The sequence below is a fragment of the Dipodomys spectabilis genome, unplaced genomic scaffold (assembly GCF_019054845.1).
Source record: "Dipodomys spectabilis isolate Male_0828 unplaced genomic scaffold, ASM1905484v1 ptg000024l, whole genome shotgun sequence".
NCBI classification, from domain to species: Eukaryota; Metazoa; Chordata; class Mammalia; order Rodentia; family Heteromyidae; genus Dipodomys; species Dipodomys spectabilis.
Window position 1 is genome coordinate 5743588 of NW_024870701.1, and position 26198 is coordinate 5769785.

General features: G+C 42.8%; 1 protein-coding gene across 2 annotated transcripts in view; it reads left to right on the forward strand.

Annotated features, from left to right (window-relative positions):
* Positions 1-26198, forward strand: part of Lama3 (laminin subunit alpha 3) — a 227740-nt gene that overhangs the window by 194334 nt on the left and 7208 nt on the right. For both annotated transcript variants that reach the window (XM_042675276.1, XM_042675275.1), the window contains 11 exons: positions 170-314; positions 3652-3771; positions 4621-4754; positions 7824-7941; positions 8340-8480; positions 11117-11256; positions 12187-12318; positions 14408-14561; positions 20230-20399; positions 22388-22571; positions 24698-24838. In XM_042675276.1, the coding sequence (XP_042531210.1) occupies positions 170-314; positions 3652-3771; positions 4621-4754; positions 7824-7941; positions 8340-8480; positions 11117-11256; positions 12187-12318; positions 14408-14561; positions 20230-20399; positions 22388-22571; positions 24698-24838 (1579 nt within the window). The remainder of the gene's footprint in view (positions 1-169; positions 315-3651; positions 3772-4620; positions 4755-7823; positions 7942-8339; positions 8481-11116; positions 11257-12186; positions 12319-14407; positions 14562-20229; positions 20400-22387; positions 22572-24697; positions 24839-26198) is intronic.

Here is a 26198-nt window from a genome sequence, read left to right on the forward strand (position 1 = left end):
GAAAACTAGCTGTTTTGACACTTTAAAGATTTTTTCCCTTCGGCTTTCACAATTGTAGCAAGTAGAATGCCTGTTCTTCGCTCAGTTTTTCAGGCAGAGGTGTCCCATATTAATAAGCAATTGCATGCTGACCTACTGCTATGTCTTAACTTACCATTGGTGTTGACAGGAGAAAGGAAGAATCGGACAAAAATTATTTTGAAGGTACAGGCTACGCTCGAATTCCAACTCAACCAAACGCTCCCTTCCCAACCTTTTCACAAACAATCCAGACCACTGTGGATAGAGGTTTGCTGTTCTTCGCAGAAAGCCAGGTAATCAACAGTAAGCATCCAGACCCTACCAAATATACCCAGTCTGTGTAGCAATTTGAGGATAACTGGGTTGTTATGAATGAACAATTGGATCTGTGAAACATTATGCCAATGTTATCTATATCCTTCCCATTGGCCAATTGTACGTACTTTCTGTGGGGATGGAGGGTGAATTTCAATGAGCACATGTAATCAGAAATTTGAGACTATCATTACTTTTCCTGTTTACTTCTCTTCATTAGTTTTAATTCTTTGGAAACTACTGCTTGCTTGTTTCTGTCTCAAAACAAATGAAGACCTTCTGGGGCTCCAAGACCTCTAGATGTGACTTTTTGCTCTTTGCATCTTGATTTGGTTCTTGCCTGACTGTTGGGGATTCCATTACTGTCAGATTGGGTTCTTGAGGACCATCCTTTGTTTGTTGTTATCTTTAGGTAGTTTTATAAAGGGGCTTCACTTCAATATGTCCATTTATGAGTACACTGCAAGTCAATCATTGTCATTCCGTTCATCCTTCTCCCCCATCTTCAGGACCATTCTTAAATTGATTAGGTTAGGTAAATCCAAAGTGACATTCTACAGGTGATTGTCAGCGCCATCTGCTGGTGGCGGGAGATTGGGTACAATGTTGGCTCTGGCTCTGGCTCTGGCATGGCTGCTCTCTAAGCCTTGTGGATGGATCCTGGGAAGAAAAGCCTTCCATTGGTAATGTTTCTGGAGACATGTACCTTGGTCCATGTGCTCTGGTCAGAGAATGTGGAGTTGATAGAAAGTTTTGCACTTTATCAGACTCTTCTACCTTCAGGGTGGGACACAGATGTAGCTCAGCTCTCCTCTTAGGGTGACCTAGACCCTTTGGGAGATTTGGACTGTATTAGTTCTGGTGGTTTTGATAGGTCCCAACCAGCCCTAAGAGTGCAGAACTAGAAGCCACTAGTAAGTACCTTTTGGGCAAGGCTATTATTTTCCCAAGCAAGGTCTTCTTTGTTCAGGTTGAGCATCTTTTTCTGAGATGTTTCAGATTTTTAATTTTTCTAATTTTATTTTTTATTTTTAAATTTATTTTCTTATAAAGATGCTGTACACAGAGGTTACAGTTACATCAGTAAGGTAATGAGTACCTTTCTTGTCGGGCATTGTTACCCCCTCCTTTGTTTTTCTCCCACTCTCCCTTCCCCACCCCATCTTCCCCACTCTCTCCCCCACACCAAAGTTGTAAGGTTCATTTCCAACATAGTGTCTTGTGAGTATCATTGTTGCAATGGGTCATCCTGTGTCCTTGTTTCAGCATTTTGTTATTCCCCTTCCCCTCCCCAAATCAGATAAACGTATATATATAAGGATTCAGGGTACCAAGATCAAATACAATAACAACAGGGATATACCATTGGAGGAAGAACATACAAAAGAAACAAAGAAAAAAATCACATAGTACACTAAAAGCAGCAGCAACAACAAAGAAAAACCTCTCGTGAATATTTGCATATACAGAATGAGCTATCTTGGGGATGTAACCCAAGTCCACACACAAAACTCCTGTATGTTGCATGTACATGTTACATGCTTAGCCTAAAGGTAACTGTAAATAATATTGTTGGTAATTTTGTGCATGAAGCCTTCAGATCTGTAGCATTAAGCCATCATTTGTCACATGGTGTTGGCACTCAAGTGAAAAGTTTTAGATTCCCAGGCATTTCATAATTTGCATTTTTCAGGTAGGGGTGTTCAGCTGGTATTATGTTTTGAAGTGTTTGGAGACTGAGAAGCAGACACAGTACTTAAGTTAGAGGAGAACTTACATAATGCCATTGCATAAGCAATCCAGAGGGTTGCTAGTAAGCATGCAGCTCATTATTCTCAGAATGCCGGTGCTACTCTGGCTCATGAATTCTCAAAGGCAAAAGAAGGATTCATCCAGAGAAGGATGGATCGTTCTTTAAATGAGAGCTCCTAAGCTTTTCCTGACCACTTAGGAAACAGCTGATTCAAGTGATCTATGTATTTACTTCATAACAAAAAGGCAATTAATGACCAAGACAAGCACAGAAGAGAAGGAAGATGTTACACAAAGGTACACTGTCAATAGATTAATGGTTAATTCATCATAATTTCAAGGAGTAAACAATGAGGACTCTATGGCATAAAAGACTTTTTTCTTGATCAAAGGATGCTTCACCTGAGACCTCCATGGAGGACAGTGAAAGGTGACACTTTCAGGGTACATAGCAGAAGAGGGATGGGTAATGGGAAGCGTATGGAGAAGGCCTGGAGGTGGGAAGGTTAGAAGCCCTCAGGGATGGAAGCGTGACCCAGGCGGCTGAGGAATAAAGTGAAGTAGTGGGCCACGCCTTCCCACGTCTGCCAGAAAGTCAGGGCTGTGTCCAGAGACTAAAGGGAAGTTACATGTCCACACTGGCACTTTCCAAAGGGTGTTCTGGCTGCAGAATGGAAATTATTGGAGTTGGGATTTGGGGAGAGCGTAGGATGTTACTGTGCAGCCTGGGTGAAGTTGTGACTGAAATCAGGGTTGTGACATGAGAGTAAGGGAAGAGTTCTCTTGTTTGTTTGTTTGTTATGGGACTGAGAGAAAGAGGGTTAGGAACAAGTAAGTGAATGTGTGTGCGCGCACATGCACAAGAAGTAAAAAAAAAATGTATAGAGCTCAGAAGAGACAGGCTTGACAGCCAGTGGGAGGCAGGTAGATTATTGATTGTGTCTAGAATATTCTGAGATGGAATATCTGTGAGCCGCACAGGCAGTAATAGTGACAGAAGTGGACCAGACACACAGACCTGGTCCTACGAAGGCAGATTGTGGCTGGGTCTGGGCTCTGTGAGTACAACTGTGGAGGTAAAGGGGGAGGGGGTGAGACAGGGAAGGAACCCTGTGTGGAACACAGCCCTCAGAAGTGAAATGGGCGGTATCAAGGAGGACACATTGCTATGTGTAAGTCAAACATGATGGAAAATGTCTGGGGAGGGTTCAGTTAAGGCCATCTCTCTCTAAAAGGTAGCACGCATCTTTGCTCATAACTGTAATGACCTGTATCTTTTTGGTGTCCATTTTGCATATTGGTTATGGATAGAATGAAGCAAAATCATGGTGTCAGCTGGCATGTGTTGGCCCATCCTGAGTGCCAGGCACTGAAGATGATATAAGGTTTAGGGTAGTCATCATCACAGATCTATGACTCAGATTTATAGTGTTGCCTTGTCTTCTAGCTCAGAGGCAGTTGAATCTGAGAGCTGTGTGTGATTGGATCGTTTGATTTCTAACACCCTGGCTTCTTCCTCAGCTCTTCTTCTTCTGGTAAATCTGCTTTGTCTCCATCTCCTAGGATCACTTCATATCCCTGAATGTAGAAGATGGCAATCTCTTGGTGAGATACAAACTGAATTCGGGGCAGCCCAAAGAGAAAGGAATTAGAGATACCATCAACAATGGGAGAGATCATACGGTACATCCTTTATATACTTCAACTGTTAAATGTCTGTAGATCTTTAGAATTAAGTCAGTGCCAACCTCCCCCCTCCCACACACACATACACAAAGCAAGCATACATGTTTTTCTGTTATTAGATAAACTTAGTTATTAACCGAGGTCCCTATCCTTTTAAAATTTGAACATTAAGCATGCAATACATAATGCATGTGTACATAAGACACATGTAAACCATGATTCATTTCAAGTGGAAATACTTCCACTTCTGTGTTTCACTGTCAGGGATTTTTTTTTTTAGCCCAAACTTCAGCAGAGCAGTCTTTCTTTTTTCCTCATATGTAAATGAGTCTGACAGAAGATAAACAAAAGCATAATGACTGCACCACTGCAAGTAGGATTCATTTAAACATATTTCTTCTTCTTTTTTATTATTAAGTAGTTGTACAAAGGAGGCACCATTTAACAAAGCAGTTTATGAATACAAAGCATCTTGATCAATGTCACCCCTTCAATATTCTCATTCCCCTTCGACCCACCCCTTTCCTTTTCTTAATTTTGTGGTATATACAATCAATTCTCCCCTTCCCCACCTCCCCCTTGGATGTACCCATTTCCTGGATTCAATTTTGTTGGGCTCTGACGTTGTCTTCAAAAGGTTATACAACTTGAGCTCTCCATAGAATCTGTTATACTTCAGTTAATTCATTCGTAACCACTTATATATGGCCCATCCTAACGTGTTTACTTCCAGATAATAGGTACATTCTGCCTACCACAAATGAAAGAAACCATGCAATCTCTGTTTCTCTGGCTCTGGCTTCCTTCACTTTAACTGCTTGTTAATGTATCTCTCATTTATTTCAGGTTCTGATCAAAATTGGAAAAGCCCAAAAACTTATGAGGATAAATGTGAATAGCCAAAACATTATCATTGAAGGGGAAATATTTGATTTCAGCACATACTATCTAGGAGGAATCCCAATTGCCATCAGGGAAAGGTAAAATGGCATCTTAAAAAATATGGGTCACCTCTCACGGCAGCCTGCAGGCGGAGTAAAGCTCAGAGACAGCTGTTCCCACAGACATGGAATGGTCCAGAGCCACGGGGATTCTCCGAGGAGGCCATATGGAGCCATTGGTTAGGGGTTTGCAGCTGTTTGGAATTAGCAGAAGGCCCACAGATAGCAATGAGTGTAGAAGTCAATCCCCGGTTACTGGGAAAGGATGGAGGGAAGAACCACAAAAGAGGTTCTAGTTTTGTCTCTGCATGACATGTCTGTCGTCCCAGCTTGGTAGAAAGCTAAAAATTGGTGGATTGAGATCCAAGGTCACATGTGCACAGGAAATAAGACCCGGTCTCAAAAATAACCAGTGTAGAAAAGGGCTGGAGTTGTGGCTCCACGGTAGTATGCCTCCTTAGCAAGAATAAAAAAAACCCAAGTTCAAACCCCAGTGCTGTGCATACACACACACACACACACACACACACACACACACACACACACACACACACACACACACACACACACACACACACACTTCAAACCACAGTACTGTATATGTGTTATATATATGATGTGTATGTGTATTTCTGTGGCCTTTTAGTCTATTGAAAGTAAAATGTTAAGCAGTATTGAGCTGTTGCTGGCCTGCCTTGTACCTTTAGTGAGGGATTTGGTGGTCCAGGGGTAGGTGAGCTTAGAGAATTTCTGCCAGTAACTTAACAGCTGAGCTCAGCAGGGGCAGCCAGATAGCTTCCCAGGAGAGCTGTGTCTAGTCTCTGGCAGAAACGGGAGGCTCTTGTGATGGGTTAGTGTGCTCAAACCTGATGTGGAACAAAGCACACCAGAGTCATTGCTAAAGGAAGCAGCTTTGCTCAAGGAATGCTCATGTGTCATTTGCATTTTCCTCCATTCCATCTGAGAATGGAGTACCAGATTTTGGAATTATTTGTTTAAGATTATAATCAGAAGCCACGAGTCATGTTAATCCTATGTTAATCAAATCATCATCAATAATAATACCAGAGAGTCTGATAGGAGCACGATTTTGGAATTATTTGTTTAAGATTATAATCAGAAGCCACGAGTCATGTTAATCCTATGTTAATCAAATCATCATCAATAATAATACCAGAGAGTCTGATAGGAGCACGAACTTGTTTTCCTCTGGAGACTGACACTACTATGTTACAGAGTGTAATCACAGAACATGAAAATGAGGATAACTAAAAAGCAAAGATCAGTCAGAGATCTGTTGACCATTTCCTAAGTACTCTTCACTGAGTTTAGAATTATATTTCGTTGTAATTGGTCTCCAAAAATCTGCCTTCAGCAATCTGCAGGGAAAAATGTGGAGGTCTAGGACCTCAGATGACCCGAGAGAGAATGGATCTAAAACAATGTGCCAAAGGACCACTCCATATTTGATATGAACTTCCCTCCTCTTCTAAGGCAAAAAGTCAGCTCCATAAATTAACTAAAGCTCGTGCAATGATGCCAGTGAGGATTTGTTTCCTCCTTTTCTTTTTAATGAAATTTAATTTTATGCATGTTCTGTGTAGCTCAACTGTTTATAATGAATTAGATTAGAGTGAATGCAGACACCTTTCCATTTGGAAAGGGGGCTACCTTAGGGATTTAAAATACAATCAGCACTGGGCATTCTTGGTACACTATTGGTCAGGAAACACTAATATTTGCCTGGACCTCCCATCAGTTCATGAGTGCAAATGCTGTATGTGAATTCAGCTCCAGACAGATTGGAAACTCAACTTAAAAGGGAATGCCAAGGTACCACATAGAAAGAGAAGATACAGAGGTTGCGGCATTGTAATAATGATAGATGTAGAGTAGTGGCCGCCGTGCAGTCTTGTACTGGGTGCTTGCTACACCAGCACCATTTGAATGTGTTGCCTACATTAATTTACTACTTCTCTGAGGACTCCATGGAATAGATTAATATGTCCCCATTGTTACTGATGAGAAGCAGTACAATGAAACACCTGCTGATCCACACTCTTACTGTGCATAGCTGGTTCAACTGCCATTACTCCTTGTCCATGTGCACAGGTCAGGACTGGAAGAAACAGCTTCAAACCCAGACAGTGCATTCTATAGTGTCTGCTCAGCATTGATTTAAATCAAGCCACAGTTGTTGTTTTTTTTTCCATAATGAATAGTATTTTTCTTTTTTTAGTAGTATTTTTCTTTTTTGGGGGGGGGTCCGGTAGTGAGGCCTGAACTCTGGGCCTGGGCGCTGTCCCTCAGCTCTTCAACTCAAGGCTAGCGCTCTACCACTTGAGCCACAGCACCACCTCTGGCTTTTTTTTTCTTTTTGCTATGTGGTGCTAAGGAATCAAACCCAGGGCCTCAGGCATGCAAGGCAAGCGCTCTACCACTGAGCCACCTTCCCAGCCCGTATTTTTCTTTTTTTACTGCGCTACAATTTATGTTTTTACTATTATCTTTAAGTAGAGGTACAAAGGAGTTTCCATTTTAGAAAGAAGTTTATAAATACAATATGCCTTGATCAACGTTCTCGCCAAAGTTCACAGTAATTCATTAAAGTGTGAACCAAAAAAGATAGCAATTTTCTAGAACAGTCCTGGTTCTTGTACATTATGTATCAGTGGCTTAATACATATTTATATAGCAGATTTGTGTATTACCTTACTCATGTACTTCCCATCCACCCTTAGTACCACGTCTTGGGGGATGAGGGGATGAAAACTTCTAGTATTAAAAAAAGAAGAAGAAAAAGAAAACTTCTAGTATTGAGCATCTTTGGTCCATGCATTCTGGGAACAGTAGCCATCCTGCTGTCAACATTGTTGTCCAGTTTTAAAGCCAAGAGTGCAGATTCATGTGGAAAGAAGGTAGCCGCCCCACTATTATAAAATAGGCAGCATTATGGGAGACCCAGGACAGCACTGCAAGATCCCCATGGGAATGGATCACTATCAAACAGGCAGTGCTTGCTCACAAGTGAGAAAGGCTAGACAACAGCGGCATGTCTCAAGTGAGCCCTGCCTGATCCCTCCCTTCTTTTTTTGTACCCCTTATCAGGTTTAACATTTCAACACCTGCTTTCCGAGGCTGCATGAAAAATCTGAAGAAAACCAGTGGTGTCGTCAGGTTGAACGATACTGTGGGAGTCACCAAAAAGTGTTCTGAAGACTGGAAGGTAAGCGGAGGACCCCGAACCTTGTGACACATCTCATCCCAGCAGGCCCATCTTCTGGAGTCATTAACACACCAACATTTTGGCTTTTCTGGTAGCACATGGTATTGTGAGCTAGTGCATATGCGCGCGCACACACACACACACACACACACACAGCCCATATATGTGCAGCCTCTCCTGCATGCTGTGTTAAATTTGAAGACAAGTAAGAATACCAGCTATACACACAAAGCCTTCCAGGTGCTGACTTCTTATAAACAAAGCCAGACTCGGATTCTTTCTAAATCTTCTTGAAGAACATGAATGGGTTCTGACATTATGATACAAGGAAAGGTGCTATGAAGGTTCAGCATGAAGTGATTTCTGTGCCAGTAATTGATTCCCCATTTGCATTGCAGCTGGTGCGGTCTGCTTCCTTCTCCAGAGGAGGCCAGCTAAGCTTCACTAATTTGGACTCACCCTTGCCTGACCATTTCCAGGCTTCCTTTGGGTTTCAGACCTTTCAACCCAACGGTGTGTTAATACATCATCAGACGCGGGTAAGAAATAGCACCTTGATACTGAACAGCATCCAAATCTGACTCAACGTTTGATGTCAAAAGCAAGAGAGGATTTCGAAGGGAGGGTAGTTGGGCATTTTATTGGTCACCATGGTGAATGCTCTTGTACAATTCAAGCATGAACATTGTTCTACACCTATGGGAGATACTAAAAGAAATCAGGCCTAAAAAGTACATAATAATTTACAGAACCATGGATTTATTTTCATTCTTATCGGCATATTGAATAAGAGTTGATATGAATTATAACTGTTAATAAGTAAATGTAATTTAAATCTTTAGATCTGAGAAAAACATAAATATATTCCCCCTATCTTCTTCCTCTCCCTTTTTCTTCTTCATGTTACTGGAGTCTGAACTCAGAATTCAAGGCCTGGAGCCACATCTTCAGCCCTTTTGTGATTTAGTTTATTTTTCAGATAAGGTCTTGTATTCTTGTCCAGGTTATCTATAGTCCCTCTACTTATATCCTTCCACATAGCTGGGAGTACAGGCCTATACTACCACCTTCAGCCTTATAATTCTTTTTTGATGACACAAAAAGATAGCTAGAACTACTGGGAAAATGATAGGCCTGGGGGATGGGGGAAAATATGGTCTTTACTTTTTCATGTTGCAACAGAGTTGCTGAAATTTTCTTCCACAAGGAGGCACCCTCTACAGCTTGGGAGGATTTAGCCAGGGTAGGAACATAGGTGTAGGAGTCAATGCTTAGAAACCCACTTGGACTCATTACCTTGCTCATGTAATTATAACCCCTCTGTATGGTTTTTTTTCACAATAAAAAGTGGGGGAAGAGAAAAAAAAAAAGAAAAACTCAAGGCAACAATAAAGTGATAGTTACCTTCTTAAAAAAAAAAAAAAAAGAAACCCACTTGTATTAGGAGTGGGCTTTTTAAGTACAAGCAGGCTACTGTTGTTCTTGGGTGTGTGTGTCTTTAGGGTTATGGATCACAGAGCTATCTAGTATCTGTCATAAAGATTTCTAGTATCTAAGCATCAGTGGCTCACACCTACAAATTCTAGCTAATCAGGAGGCTGTGAGAACAGGAGGATCCTAGTTGAAGGCCAGCTCTGGCAAAAAAGTTTGCAAGACCCATCTCATCCAGTAGCTGGGTATGCCCATCATCCAGCTAGCTGGGAAGTTGAGATCTGGAGGATCATGTTTCTAAGCAAGCCTGGGCTGTAAAGATAAGAAGGCACCAGGAAAGACTGGGTGTGGTGGCATGCTGCTTTCACCCCAGCTTCAGAAGGCAGTAAAGGATCACCATCTGGACTAGCCCAAGTAGAAAGCAATACCTATCTCAGAAATAGCCAAAACAGAAAAAGGATAGAGGACAGGCTTAAGTAGTAGAGCACCTGCCCAGCAAGTATGAAGCCCTGAATCCAAATCCCAGTACTACTGGGGCCGGGGGGGGGGGGGGGGGCTGGGAAGGGGGGAGTACTTCCTATAAGCTGGCTCTGTGTTAATATGAGATTAGAACAACCTATCCTCTCTTGCTTTCTTGCTCACTAGTCTTTAGAGACCATATTTAAAAGTAGCCTTAAAGAAACAAGCCCATTACAATAAAAAACATATTAAAAAAAAGAAGAAGAAAAAGAAACAAACCCATGGCCAACATTGGACACTGGTGTATGTGTGGGCCGGGGCTGGGGTGGTAGTGCTGTGTGACTCCATCAAAGCCAAGGTTGGACTTCAGTCTTTCTATATATACTCTAACACTCATTTCCTGCCACATAGAGGCATGCTCAGCACACAATAAAATGAACAAAAGCACATAGAAGAAGTAGATTAGCAAAAATTCAGATCACAATCTAGGACAATAGAGAAATTATAGGAGTATCTTAGGGACACTGTTTTTAGTTTCATGGTGGATTATCTGGGAAATAAATACACAGTAGCATTCTTTGATTGAATTCACAATGAGTACTGTTAATTGAGGGGAAAGGCACCATAAAATAAAACCAACACTGGTCTTGTGTCAGACCAAGAGCTACTCAAAGAACCACATTTTGCTGAAACTGCAGAAATTATTCTAGGGAGAAAAACTGAATAAACCTAGAATAACAAATGCTGAATTGCACATTTGAAAATCACTGACTGACAGTCAAATCACCTTGCCAACCTTTAGATCTGTGCAGTTTCACATGGAAAATTTGAGCCTCCTAGAAATAATGACCAGAGAATAAAAAATTCATAAAACTAGAGATGAAATGATGGTCATTTTATGTGAAAAAGACAGTTGGTGCATCAGCTTTGTGCTGTAAAATTTATTCAAGAAATAGTTGATTCTTGTGGAAGTAACTTCAAGCCAAATGAAAGTAAAAATAGAAAAAATTGGAAATGATGGAACTGTATCACATATTTGATTGGGAAGTTAACTTGGCCTAATGAATGTTCACCCAGGAAAAAACTTTGACAAATTCATTCGTATTGAGGTAATTTGCATATGATCTTAATATTAGTAAATATGAAGTCAAAAATATTCTTTAGCTCAAAATAGCTGAGTCAAAACATTTGGCTCAGTAAAATAAAATCCTGGTTTTATGCATGGTTTTGATCATAAAGTCAATATTCATTGTCAGTGGGTATATTCTATATTCTATGATTTCAGACAAGCAGTTTGCAGGTCACTCTGGAAGATGGTCACATCGAATTGAGCACCCGGGAAGACAGTAACCCGATTTTCAAGTCTCCACAGACGTACATAGATGGCATGCTGCATTATGTGTCTGTAATAAGCGACAACTCAGGGTGAGTGGAAGGCCATACTAAGAGCCCTGCAAGTTCTGCCTTCTTCAGTTGAGTAGAATTTTCTGGTGTCTTTTTGTAAAATATTTGTTCGTGATGCTAATACTGTTTTCCTAGTAAGCTTGCCCTTTCCTTTATATCAATTTCCTTATTGAACGATAAGTGGATAAGTAAATTGTGATACATTCAAAGTAGATTACTATACAGCAATAAGAAAATTCTCCAAATGTATGTAATAAACCTACGGGTAAACCTCACAAATATGATGATGATTATGATGTCATTTATACACAGTTCAAAAACAGGATACATTATTCTACCAGAATTCAGGGTTCTGATTTCTCTTTTTTTTTTTTGTCGGTCGTGGGGCTTGAACTCTGGGCCTGGGCGCTGTCCCTCAGCTCTTCAGCTCAAGGCGAGCGCTCTACCACTTGAGCTACAGCGCCACTTCCGGTTTTCTGGTGGTTTATTGGAGATAGGAGTCTCACGGTCTTTCTTGCCCGGGCTGGCTTTGAACCACGATTCTCAGATCTCAGCCTCCTGAGTAGCTAGGATTACAGGCGTGAGTCACCAGCGCCCAGCTCTGATTTCTCTTAAAGAGGGAAGCCAGAGACTGAAAAGGAATTCAGAATGGGGCTCCTAGAATGGTGGGCTAATTCTGTTTCTTTGGGTGTTAATTATGTTGATATTCATGTTGTAAAAATTCAAAAAGCCAACTATTTCTAATAACTGCATATTCTGTATGTATGCACCATTTAATTAAAAACTATATGATAACAATATGTGAAGACAACTTAAATGCATTTTAAGAATAAGTTTAGCTTCATCCTTTAGGCAACAGATAATGAGTCTGGGTCAGAGACAACAGAGTGACCCCATGTTGAGCGAATTTCCAAACACCTCTCATTTTGTCTTGCTCTCTTTCTGTTTCAGCCTCCGGCTTCTCATTGATGACCAGCTTCTGAGAAGGAACAAAGGGCTACCAAAATTTCCGAATGCCCCACAGTCTCTCCGCCTGGGTGGGAGTTATTTTGAGGGCTGTATCAGCAATGTTTTTGTCCATAGGTGGGTGATCTCTCTGTGGGCAGCATTCTTATAGGCACCCATGTGAAGGGCACCTCATTGATCCTTTTAGCAGAGTTCACTTTGTCAACATGCCATATAGGCTGTCACTCTACAAATTTCCAAACTGTCTGCTTTGGTAAGATGCAGGCATTTAACAAATAAACAAACAAAGAAGCAAAAGCTCCAGTCAACTTTGGCATCTGACCTTGGAAAAAAGTCTAATTGTAGAGGATCAGCCTTGATCACAAAAAGCTCAGGGACAACATTCTGGCCAACACACACACACACACACACACACACACACACACACACACACACACACACACACACACACACACACACACACACACACACACACACACTTTCAGATTATGACCTTAATATTCATGTTGAAATTTTATTAAAAGTTTGAAATTAGAGGGTTTTTAAAAATTGTTTTATTGTGAAAATACTGTACAGAGGGGTTACAATTACAAGAACAAGGTAATGAGTACATTTCTTATCAAGCATTGTTGCCTCCTCCTTTGTTTCCCCTTCCCATCTTCCCCCTTTGTCCCCCCCCCCCCCCTGCTCTGCCCAGCTAAAGTTGTAAAGTTCATTTTTTTTTGGTCGGCCGTGGGGCTTGAACTCTGGGCCTGGGCGCTGTCCCTCAGCATTTCAGCTCAAGGCGAGCACTCTACCACTTGAGCTACAGTGCCACTTCCGGTTTTCTGGTGGTTTATTGGAGATAGGAGTCTCACGGTCTCTCCTGCCCGGACTGGCTTTGAACCGCGATCCTCAGATCTCAGCCTCCTGAGTAGCTAGGATTACAGGCGTGAGCCACCAGCGCCCGGCTGTAAAGTTCATTTTTCAACATTACGACTTGTACATCTCATTGTTGCAATGGCTCCACCTGTATCCCTATTTAAACGGTTTGGTTTTTTTTTGCCATGATTGTGCATTTCAAATTATAGCCTTAAAATTATTCATTCCAAAGTTTCCTTCCTTTTACTTCTTTTTTTGTGTGTGCTGGTTTCCTTTTACTTTTTTTTTTTCCTTTTGTGCCGGTAGTAGGGCTTGAAGTTAGGTCTTGGGTTTAATCTCTTAGCTTTTTACCTCAAGGCTGGAACTCCACCTCTTGAACCACAGCTCCACTTCAAGCTTTTTGGTGGTTAATCGGAGATGAATCCTACTGGCTTTCCTGCCTAGGTTGGCTTTGAATCACAATCCTCATATCTTAGCCTTGTGAGTAGCTAGGGCTATAGGCAAAAGCCACTTGTACCTAGCTAAAGCTTTATTTTAATCACGATTGCACAATTGATTAGCTACTTTCAGTTTCAAGAGCAAATGATTGCATGGACCAGCACAATGCTAGGAAACCAAATCACCCAGTATGAATATGGTTTCCAGTTGAGAGAGTAGAGCTTAGTGTTTATATGCACAGAAACTTTTAAATGTTTTCCTCTGATTCAAAATGATTCATTTAAGAGCTCATGGCCTTTCTGGGGTAGAGAGGGATCCTGGTTCTGGCTGTGAACCTCAGGCTGCCTGTCTCGATGGTGCGATCATCCCTCCCACCCTTCCCCATGGCCAAGAAAAGGTTCAGACCACTCATGCTGCACCTGATTTAGGCAGCATCTTTGTTCATCAGATTATGAAGTGGAAGGGATGGAGAAGATAGAGAGGTGGTTAGGGGCATCTGTCTGCCATCTTGAAGCTCAAATGACCACCATGAGATTTTCCAGTGAGACTTTCCTACTCAAACACAGTCAAGTGAATCCTCCCATACATCACCTCTGAGGTTTCCTGGCAGTCTGTATCAGTATGTCTCACCCAGTATCCACCTTCCTCCACTATGCATATTTGATTGTCATGTTTTTATATGACACTCACTGTAAAGAACTAGAACTCAGGCCTTGCCATAGCCCTACAACATTACAGGTTAACAGAAGTCTCTTAGCCCTTCTGTAGCTTAGTGGTGACATGCAGGTAGGAACCATGATGGTGAAAATGTGATTTTGAGGATGAGCTCCTTCCATGGACCAACAACAGGTCCAGCTGCTCCATGGATGATCATTGAAGGCAGCTTTTATTTCTGCCCTCGTTCTAGGTTATTACAGAGTCCTGAAGTCCTCGACTTTGCCAGTAAATCTACCAAGAGAGAAGCATCCCTGGGAGGCTGCAGTTTAAACAAGCCACCTTTCCTGATGTTATTTAGAGATTCTGCAAGGTACAACAAAGCTAAGACTTTCAACATCAACCAGGTAAGCATCAAAGCCTTACCTGAGTTTTCCTTGTCCCTGCTGCCTGGTGGGAGGTGGTAAGGAAGGAAGAGAGAGATCACATGACCCATGGTGGTCAGGTCGGTGGCTTCAGGAGGAGACACTGGTGCCTTTCAACAATTGAATCATACCAGAATGACAAAATTAGTTTCTTTTCAGCCTTTTTATTTTGTGTCTTGATAAAAATTTGGCAGTTTTTGCTGTCGCAGAACAAGTAGAACCATGATGCTAAGAGTGATTCATTCTGAGTGACTCAAACCGGGAGATAAAAGAGTAAAGCAACGTCTGTTATTTGCAGCAAGGAAGGAAAGCACTGGAGAAAATTCCCAGAACTCTACCAAGAGAATAAAGAAATACTCCACATCACCTGTAGGGGGCGGTACTTCTCTGGGCATGCGCAGTTGAAGATGGTGCTTCATATAGCAAATGTTCAAAACTAATGGATAGGAAAATTTAGTATTATAATGAGATTTTAATGAGCACAGTTTTAGCTCATCCAGCAGAGGGGCTGGGTGATCTTGGCTGTTTAGATATGTTCCTTGTGGTTTTCTAGAGGGCTTTTTTCTGAAACTATCTAAATGTTAATAGTGATTAAACACTTTTTTCTTCATTTTTTTTTTTTAGTTTCAATTCGTTGTTACAATGGGGTTTCATTTTGATGCGCCCATATTGCATACATACATACATGCATGCATGCATACATACATACAATGTACCTTGGTCAGTCTTACCCTCCACTACTCTCCCTCACCATCACCCCCTTCTTCCTCCTCTTTTCCTAAACTGATCTCAACAAGCTACATCATTTCATTTTCATATATGAAAGTATCCATGTAAAGGGATAGAACCGCTCCTTCTCCAAACATAAATCATCGCCCCCTAAATCTATCTGCACAACCGCTAACAAAATCTTAACTCAGATTTCTGGATTTCTGTAGCTGATACTATGCCATGTCTCTAGCAGGCCCGGTGATTTTTCTCTAGAATACAGGGGTCTTTCCCCCATTTGAAACGCATGAGGGGCTTCTGACCTGATCAGACCAAAAGTTTCCTGGAGTGGGCATGGGTGCAATAGTTTCCAAAACTTTCCAGATGATTCTAAGGTGCCATACACACTTAGACTAAAAAGAAATGCCATCCCTAGTGTGGAGGAGAGAAAGCGCGGGCATGGACTGAAGACGTTAGCACTTAAGGAATTTCTTGCGCTTCCTAAAGTTAACAGTGTGACTTTCCTATCAATAAGAGTAATTGATAGCACTGACCACCCCTGTACTAAGCCCACCAAATGGATTTTCTTAATCCTTAACCTTGTGTGCTGAATACCATCACTGGCCACACCTTAGAGAAAAAGATGCTACAATCCAGATAGGGGAGAGATTTTCCCAAGTTCATGCAGGTGGAAGGTAGAGGTAGAATTCCAACCCAGGAGCCCTAGCCCCTTGAAAGCAAGCTACTCCTGCCTAACACACTTTTTACATCAGCAACATGCTGCTCACCTTGCCACTATTTCCCTGCTGTGCAGTGGTTTAAGGGAGCAGGGCTAGATAGTAATGTTTTGTTGGACTGGAGGTGTGGCTTAAGTGGTAGAGTGCCTGATGAGCAAGCAAGCTGAGCAAGAGCACAAGGCCCTGAGCTCTAGCTTTGGTACCTGCACAAGGGGCTGGGGGTGGGGGAGGAGGTATGAGAAAGAGGGAAGAAAGGGAAGGAGGGAGGGAGGAAGGAAGGGACAGGAAAGAGGGAAGAGAAACGATTAAAAAAAGGAAGAAGGAAGGAGAGAAATGTTTTGTACTATTAAGAAAACTACAGTTCTGAATCCTTAGGGTTTTTACTTGTGTGAGAAGAGCATCTATAGAATTAAGTTCCCTTTAGAAATGAAGGCAGCCATTCATTTTCTTCATAGTAAGACTGATAGTTACTGAGACACAGTCAGCATGGTGACAGTGGAAGTTGAGGGAGAAATTAATGAGGTCTAAAGCCATTTAGAAGATAGAATATGTTCAACCCAGACAGTAATTAGATTTGAGAGACCAGCAAGAGAATCCTGAGGCATCCACTCTGGGTTGTGGGGTGAGGGAGCTGTTGAAAGCTCCATGGAGACGGGATGACAAGTATTTGGAGAGAAAAAGAGGGAATGGAGTGTGTGGCATATTGAGTGACAGGTACCTGTGGTAGCAGCCAAGTGGAGGGAACTGGTGTGAGACTATTGGTGGGGGAGGGGGGAGCCTTGGCAGAGAGAGAGGGGCCAGGGATCTTGCAGAGGGAGATATCAGTGAAGACATGTTTGAATTTTCCCTCTATGGGTAAGCTCCAGACTAGACAGAAGAATTTAGTCCTGCATCCACAGTAGCTGAGAGAATGCAACTGTGATCAAGTATCAGACTCGGGAGCCCAGCTTCCGGGGTTCACATCAGTCATCATCACTAAGTATATATGCACACTGGAAAGATTATTTAATCTCTCTGTGGGTCTATATGCTCTGAGGGAAAGAAAGTAATGGTAATCTCTTATGATGTCATTGGAAGGATTAAATATCTGTGTGTGCGCGCACACACACACACACACACAAGAAGCTAAATGAAAGGATGTGACATGCTACAGGGTGGTACAATGGGACTCTTCCTGCCATGGCAATCAGATTTTTTTTTCTGAAGGCGATCGCTCTCCTTGCAGATGGCTGGACATTGATACTCTATGAGGAAGGCCCAAAGCTGGGAGGCAGGCTGTGGGTGGGCTCAGGTACAGACCCTTGGCGTGGATGCTCTTGGACCTTCCCAAGGCTTTTGTGTCTTAGAGAACAGAATAAAATGCTTACTCTGCAGGTCTGGAAATTGAGTTTCAGATGGGATTTTTAAAACATTTCCAAGAGCACTCATTCAGTAGACAGAAATGCCAGAATTCAAACCTGAGGCTTCGATGTGCTTTCAAGCCTCTTAGTCTGGGAAGACTTGATGAACAGTGGGAAGTTTGGTAGAGTAAGGAAACCAAAGAGAGGCAATTCAAGCATACACTGATGTGGGATAAGGCAAGTCTTACATAGAAGGCAAGTAGCTTACATATCTTGGGTGTCTTTCTGCAGTCAGTGAAAGTCATTGAAAGGAATGCTGTAAGCTGCTTAAAAGATTAAAACTTATTAAACTGGCAGCAACCTATGGGGTTGTTTGGTATAGGAAAAATCTAGAGTCAAACTGGCATGTTACTACTGCTATAGTTTAGCCAAGAGAGTGGGGGTTGAGACACTAGAAATGGAAAGGAGAATGAAAACAAATACATCCCAGCAAGGAACCATAGGGCATGAAAATAATGTAAAGGGAAGTAAGTGCTCAGGATGACCAAGATTTGGAGCCTAGATTCTGTGAGAAATGATAACATCATTAAGAGAATGAAGAACTGGGTACCAGTGGCTCATGCCTATAAATCCTGGCTACACAGGAAGCTGAGATCTGATGGTCGAGGTTCAAGCCAGCTCAGGCAGATTTCTCCCGCCTTAGTAGCTTTACTGAAACCTGACTTGCTTTGGAATTCTGAACAGGATTTTGTATTACTGCAGAAAAAAACCAACAAATAAATATACAAATAAATATCAAACCTATAGAGCCCAGATTTTGAAGCAACACTTATTAGTGGTGAAGATCTATTAGTCACAGTGATAAGGAGGGTTTTAATTGCAGAAAAAGCCAGATGTGGAGCTATGGCTCAAGTGGTAGAGTGCTAGCCTTGAGCAAAAGGAGCTCAGGGACAGCACCCAGGCCCAGAGTTCAAGCCCCAGGACTGGGGGCAGGGGGGGAGGAAATCCTGGTAAAATGTTCAGCAAAAAAAAAAATGTTCAAGTGAAGCTGGTGGAGTGAGTCCTAGGTAGGCTTCAGGCTGGGTTCTATTCTTAGTAGAGCCAAGGTTGGCTCTGAATTTAAGCAGTTCACATGTTTTTCTGATGGGAGTGATTGAACATGTCCACTTAATTGCTGGCAAGCAGATGATACTTTACATACAGATGCTAAGTGCACATTCAGAGCAAGCCTAATCTGGAAGAAATGTTGTAACTCTTGGTTCCAGAAAAGCCCTTGCAAAATGACATAAACAACAGTGATAAAGATGTCACATAAGGAGTAGCCCAGAGTGGGAGGGACTTGAGACTTGGCACATCTGGACGGTGCTCCGCCTCCCACGGTTTTCTTGGCTCCCTCCTGCCTGGCTCTGGAACCATCTTTGTCTTCACTGGATGATGGCCAACACAAGAGACACCAATTCTCCCAGGTTTTTCTCCCTTATAGGATAGCAACTACTCTCAGAAGCTCTGTCTCTAGCTCCTTCCATAGGTTCATTGGCCAGGAAGAGATCGTAGGCCCCTTATGGAACCAATCCTTCACAAGGGAAAACCTTCTTTTTCACTTTGGCCAATAGGTCTTCACCATCAATGAGTGTTGCTTCAAAATCTGGGCTCTATAGTGAAGAAAAGAGGAAATTCAGTTTCTCCCTACAGTTTTTCTAGACATGTTTGATATTTATTTGTATATTTTGTTGTTGGGGTTTTTTCACCTGCATTAACACATAGATCCTATTCAGAATTCCAAAGCAAGGCAGGTTTAAGTAAAGTTACTAGGAAGGGAGAAATGGTTCAAGGCTAGCCTGGTCCTTAAAAAAACGTATTTGAGACTATGTCAACCAATGACAGGGTGTAGTGGTTCATGCCTGTCATCCTAGCAACAAGAGAACACAGTGTCTGGAAGCAACAGCACCCCTGTCATCCCAGCAATTCAGGGTAACACAAATATGAGGATCACAGTCCGGGCTGTTACCTATCAAAAACAAACAAGAAAACAGAACCAAAATGATAGCCAGTAAGGTAGAGTGGCTCAAGTGGTAGAATGCCTGCTTAGCAAGGGCCTGAGTTCAACTAATACCACATAAACAAGAGCTGAAAGCATCCTCCAGCACAAAATAGGTTTGTTTGAATTCGTGAGTTGATGCTGAAACACTAAAGACAGGATGCAAGCTCCCTGTCTTCCTTTCACCGACCCTGCTGCAGAGGCCCAAGCGAATAGGCAACAAGAAGAGATGGTGGATTTGTGGCTCCATGTACCAGCAGCTGGCCACAGCTGCCTCCTGCTGCTGGCCATGTGCTGGCATCTCAGGAGACACTGTGGTTTCTCTGATGCTCTAGGATAGGGTGCTATCAACTTCCAAAAAGACTTGAGTCATACAGGCTAACATACATCCTCCTCAAAGAGAGAATAAACAGGAAGGGGGTACTTAGGCCCCATAAGACTTTGTCTCCCCCAAAGAATAACCCCTTTCTCCCTTCTAGTTACGCTATACCTTCCTGGAAGTAAGTGGTCCTCAAGTCAAAGCTACACTGGCCACTACTGATGGGGGCTGGGCAGGTCTGTCTTGTGGGAGGGACAGAAAGCTGAGAATGAGCTTTGGCTCTCCTTTTGTCCCCCATCTCCCAACACCCCATGCTAGTCACTGACCAGCTCATAGATGGGCCCATAGTTGAAATTGCCCCCATCCAAGGAACTATGGTGTTGGTCTTCTATTTCTCCACAGAATGTATCCCTTCCAATCAAGAGTGAAAATGAGCATGGTACTTGGCCAGCTTCCTTCACGCCTCCCCTAAGAACTGACTGTTCTAATTTTGCTCCTTTCTATGCAGCTGATACAGGATGCACCAATGACCTTGCCCAGGAATATGGAAGTGAGGCAAGATGTGAAGATGTGCTCACCCCCTCCCACGGCCCAGGCCAGTCCGGGAGCCCTCCAGTTTGGAGACAGTCCCACCAGCCATGTGCTATTCAAGCTTCCCCAGGAATTGTGGAACGCCAGGTACTTTTAGATTATCCTGTCCCTGATGCAGTTCTGTCCCAGGGAAATCTAGCCGGCAGGAGCCCTGGTCCCTGTCACTGGTGAAGTCAGCACTGCTTTAGGACGGGGTGGGGGGGGGGCATGGATGCCTACCATGTGCTCTCCGATAGCTGGAATACTCCAGTCAACTCAGACCTGATTGAGAATAGACAGTGTGCTAAAAAATTAAGACTCGTTGGGCTTTGGTGCGGGGGGGGGGGGGGGTTACTGTTGTTTTTCCCCAGAGTTGCTATTTATTTCTGTAACAAATCACCTTTCCTCTCTTGGATTCATTAGTGGAAGGAATATTGGTCTTTTAAGTGGCCTCAGTGCCAGAAAGAACATTTTTCGTGACGGCATTTTGTTTATGCTAACAAGTTGCATTCCTTTTGGGAAAAGAGAGAATGAGCAGAAATATTAATTGCATCCGTGGAAAGTAGAAAAGCAAGGTTTGTCATTTTCAGGTGATTTGAAGAGAAAGGCGTCAACCATTCCTTCAATACTTTTCTGCAGAGGTGGAATTGTCCCTGGGTCAAAAATATCTGGCTTTAGCTCCTGGCTCTGGGCCCCTACTGAGACATGTACTGGCCCCACACCACCGACCAGCTCAGTTCCTTTGCAGTGGGGATTCCAATATGGCAAGAGGGTTGCCAAGAGAAGGCATGAAGAAGATGTCAATAACCCCAGAGTGTGAATGCTGATGTCTGGCTTTACCCATATCTCTACTATTCATGATGCACCCTTAGGCACTTCCCAGAGTTCCCATATTCCATGCACACAAAGACATGAATGCCTATGGAATTTTCCAGTGTCTGGCCCAGATCTTTGCCACACACTCAGTAAATATTTGTTGGGTACACAAAGGGATAGAGGTGAGTTTTTATTCCAAGTAAAGCTGACTTAGCTGGCTGTGCATACAATACACCACCATCATGCAATCGAACTCATATGAACTTCCAGTCTCTGACTCACACTGTTGTTAAGTCCCTGTTCTGTCCTAGATGAAGGGGAAGATGGGAACGGGGGAGAGGGGGTGAGGGGGGAGGACAGGAGAAGGTGAATGTAGACTTGTGTGCCTTTGTGTTAAAGATCTGACAGGAGCTTCAGTCACTTCCTTGTTATTCAAGCTGTCCCCACTCCCTTTCCTACTTTCTTTCCAGGAATATACACAAAATGCAATGCATATTCATTGGCTTTAAACAGTTGACACTGCTAAGGGAAATGTGCCAGTCACAAAAAGACAAATGCTGTGTGCTTCTACTAGGCAGAGGTGCCTAGAACAGTGATTCCTAGAGACAAAGTGGAACAGAGGTGGCCAGATGCTGGGGGTGGGGGTGGGAATTGAAAGGTGTTGTTGAATATAGAAAGAATGGAGGATGTAAGATGGAAAGCATTCTGGAGATTGGTCTAAAACATTGACTTAAAAGGCTAACACTACTTAACTGTACACTTCAAATGGTTAAGATGGAAAATTGGGGGTGATGTGAATTTTACCACTGTTTAAGCATAAAATCTTTGGTGCTTCTAGGGTTTGAGTTCAAGGTCTTATGCTTACTAGGTAAAAGCACCTTGCCACTTGAGCTATACCCCAGCCCTTTTTTCACTTTACTTTGTCTTTTCCGATAGTATCTACTGCTTCTTTTGCCCAAAATGAGACTGAGACCATGACTGGCCTCTTAAAAAAAATTTTGTTTTCAATTAAGATCCAGATATGCTCCTTCCTGCCATAGGCTAGGACTTACCAGAGCTAGCTAAATTTGCGGTAGAAGTTCTGCATTGTCCCCTGTGCAGTAAACTGTACAACAGAACTGACTGAGACTAGCTGGAATCTGATGGCTTCTGGAAGTCCACAGAGACACAGGCTGACAAGTCAAGACATGCTCCCCTCCTACTCTCCCTGCGCAGAGCTGCAGAGAAACACTGCAGGCTTCTGTTCCCCTTCATTACTGTTTCTCTCTCTCCCCCGGCAGGTCAAAGTTTGCTGTGGACGTGCTGACAACGTCTTCCAGAGGGCTGCTGTTTCACTCGGGCACCAAGAACTCCTTCATGGCTCTTTATCTCTCTAAAGGACACCTTGTCTTTGCTTTGGGGGCAGAAGGAAAGAAACTGAGGCTCAAGAGCAGAGCAAAATACAACAATGGGAAATGGCACACGGTGAGGGCTGGGACCATCAGTGGCTCCTCAAGCACTGCCAGAACAAATTCTGAAATGCTGCAGCCTCCCACTTTTTGAAAACTGACATGGCACCCTAAGTGGAAAATCCCACACCTCACCTCTTGTAATCAGTAGCAGGCAAAACATAAACACTACAACTATGGTACCAAATTACTTTTAGGGTCAGGTATGGTGGGTCATGAATCCCAGATGCTTAGAAAGTGGAAGAGGTAGCAAGATAAAGGCACAAGGCTGGCCCAGAAAAAAATATAAGACCCTATCTAAGAACAAACTAAAAAAGAAAGACAAAAGGGGTGGGAGGTGTGGCTTAGCTGGCAGAGTACTAGTCAATGAACAAAAGTGTCAGGTACTGAATTTGAGTCCCAGTCAAGATCTTAAAAGAAAACGAAGGGAAAGGCAAGGGAGTGTGATTCAAGTGGCAGAGCACCTGCCTAGCAAGAATGAAATCCTAAGTTCAAACACCAGTACTGAGAAGGAAAAAAAAGAAAGAAAAATCTTTCAGACTGCAAGTACAAGGTACACATAAATGAAACATAAATGAATTTTGTGTTTAGATTTGAGTTCCATTCCCTAACATATCATATTGTGAATATTTCAGTTCCAACAACAATAATAATACCCACCCAAATCCCAGGCCAGTGTTTCAGATGAGGGATACCCAACCTGCAGATCCTCTTGGTATGGAATTCACCATGTGAATAGCTGAAAGCAGTAACCCCAACAGTCTGGCTGATGCAAGCACGTGGGCTGGGAAAGCTTCTGTGATTGGATGTCCTGAGCACCGCCTTCTTGGTCCACGTGGGCTCTACCCACTGCAGCTGTGACGCCCGCCCCCGCCTCCACACTTCTCTGAGCCACCTCCTTCCTGGCTTTCTCTCCTCTCTGCTTCCTGGACCTTTTTTCCTACGGGGCAAGTTTCCAGGCCTGAAGATCCCTCTCTGGACCCCAGTGCCTTCCCCCTTAGCACCAGGGTAAAGGTTCACCTCCCTAGCACCCCAGCCCTTCTCCAAAGGCACCTCAGATTCTTTCCATATCCTAGAAGGCCCAGGAAATAGAATGACTTTACAAGTTGCATTCATTTAGTCATTCAACAAGCACAAACCAGTCTCCTAAAGCATATAAACACAAAATCCTTATCAATGTCTGATACTGGAGTTGGAGAAAACACTGGAACAAGGCTAGGAAATGGCAGAGCAGCACCTTATTTTAGACAAGGTAGTCAGAAAAGGCCTCTTGCTGGGATGACCATCTTGGGAAGTTATTGGAAGGGAGCTGTGGCTCAGGTGGTAGAGTGCTAACCTCAAGCAAAGAAGCTCAGGGATCGTGTCTAAGCCCTGAGTTCAAACTCCAGTACTGGCACAGACACACAATACAAGAGTAGAAGTGGGGAAAATATGTGAATTTTTATGGCCCTTGTCTAAAGGTGGCTGTGGTAGAGGTGGAGGGAGGTAGGCATCTGAGATATGTGCCAGGCACAGTAGCTCACCCCTGTAAAAAATAAAAAAGAATTAGTGTGACCTTCATTTCTAAAACATGCTAGGTATGGGAGTGCATGTCTGTGATCCCAGCTCTCTGTGGGAGGGATTGTTTGGAGGGTTTTATATGCTGTTCATCTCTTCATCTCTTTGATTTCATCTCTTAATCTCTTTGGCTATTTATCCTTTGTTTTAATTTCCAGACATCTGCTTATTTACTTCATTTAGTTCCCTTTTTAATCTCATTTTGCCCAATATCTAACATAGTCTCACAGATTAATGGTGAATGACAACAAACTAGAGAAAATCTTCTCTCATTTTTTAAAGCAGAGGTGGAGAGAACCTTTTTTCTGCCAAAGGCCATTAGGTATTTATAACTCATTGACTGGCCTTATGAGAGAATCAATACAGGCAGATGGTATTGGGCAGTCAGTCCTATCAGAGGCCAAATGGTTCTCTGGGCCTTGTTCTGCCTGACAGGTAGGAACAAGAGTCCTCCTCTCCCCTATTTAAAGCTGTCTGAAGGAGAAGAAAGCTTTTGTTTTGGTTTTAATTTCCTGCGATGACTGATAAAATGCTGTACCAATTATCAGAGGTAAAACTGATTCATTTATTATCTTTTTTCTGAAGGTGGTGTTCGGGCAAGATGGAGGAAAGGGACACCTGGCTGTGGATGGGCTGACAGCCCAGCAGGGCAGCTTGCCTGGGAATTCTACCATGAACACCATAGCCCAGGTTTACTTGGGATCACCTCTATCAGGGAAGCCAAAGGTAAATGTGGATAAGAATAATTCACCTCATGGTTGGTGCCAGTGGTTCACACCTATAATCCTAGCTGTATGGGAGGCTGAGATCATAAAGATATGGTTCAAGGCCAGCCTGGGGAAGAATAGTGCATAAGACTGCTTCTTGACCAATAGCTGGACACTGATACACACCTGTCATCCTAGCTTTGTGAAAAGCATAAATAGATAGATTATGGTCCAGGTGCCTACTTGGACAGGAAACAAGACCCTACCTAAAAAATAACCAGTACAAAAAATAGCTAGAGGTATGGCTCAGCAGTAGAATGCTCACCTAGTAAGCACAAAGTCCTAAGTTCAAACGCTGGGACCACCAAAAAAATTAAACAAGTAATTCACCTTATAATAGAAGCATTAAAATTACACGAGATAGCTAAGAATCTTAAAATGATCAGGAGGATCCCAGTTTGAAGCTGGCCCAGGTAAAACGTTAATGAGACATTATCTCAACAAACAAGCTGGACTGGACATGGTGGCATAAATTCAAGATCCCAGATACTGGGCAGATGCAGGGAGGAAGATCACCATGCCAGGCCACTCCAGGCAGAAAGTGAGACTCTATAAAACATAACCCAAAGCACGAAAGGACTTCAAGTGTGACTCAAGTGGCAGAGGACTTACCTTGCAAGTGCAAGTCCCTGAGTTCAAATACCAGTGCTGAAAGAAACTCAACATACTTTAAATGATTAAAAAATAATCTAATGTTCACAAGCCCCAAAAGAAAGTCCGGAGCCTTTCTTTGCAAAGGACAGGTTGAGAGATCAGGTCCAAAGAAGTGGCTCTGGAGCTTCTCCATGGCTGAAAACAGGAGTCTCCTAGCTCCTCTTCCAGGGATGTGAATACAGGCTGAAGCTTGCAGGCCTAATGAGATTTGGTATTATGATAATGCATTTCAAGCTTTAGTGATTTTTTTTTTATCAGTTTTGCAAAGGTGGTGAAAGTATTTGCTTCAGTCTACTGTCAATTCACTGTTGAATGTAAATGTTGTCTTTAAAGGATTTGCTCTCTTTTTCATAGGCAGAAATCCAATATCATTTGCCACAGTAGTGGGTCACTATAAAAATACTTACATGGAAATGAAATGTGATTAAAGTCTAGTGGGACAGTGAGGCCTCAATCCATTTACACGGAGAAAGAAAAAGAGCTTGCCAAGTGATCCAGGGGTATTTAAGACATACTAGCACAAAGCTACAGTTTGCTCTTTTTTTCTAACCAGAGGGATAGTAAGGGAATGGGGCAGGAGGGAGGGGAGCTTAGGGCCAAATACATTCTTGACATGCTTAAGGCCCCAAGTTGGATGCCCAGCACCGAAAGGAAAACCGAAGAAC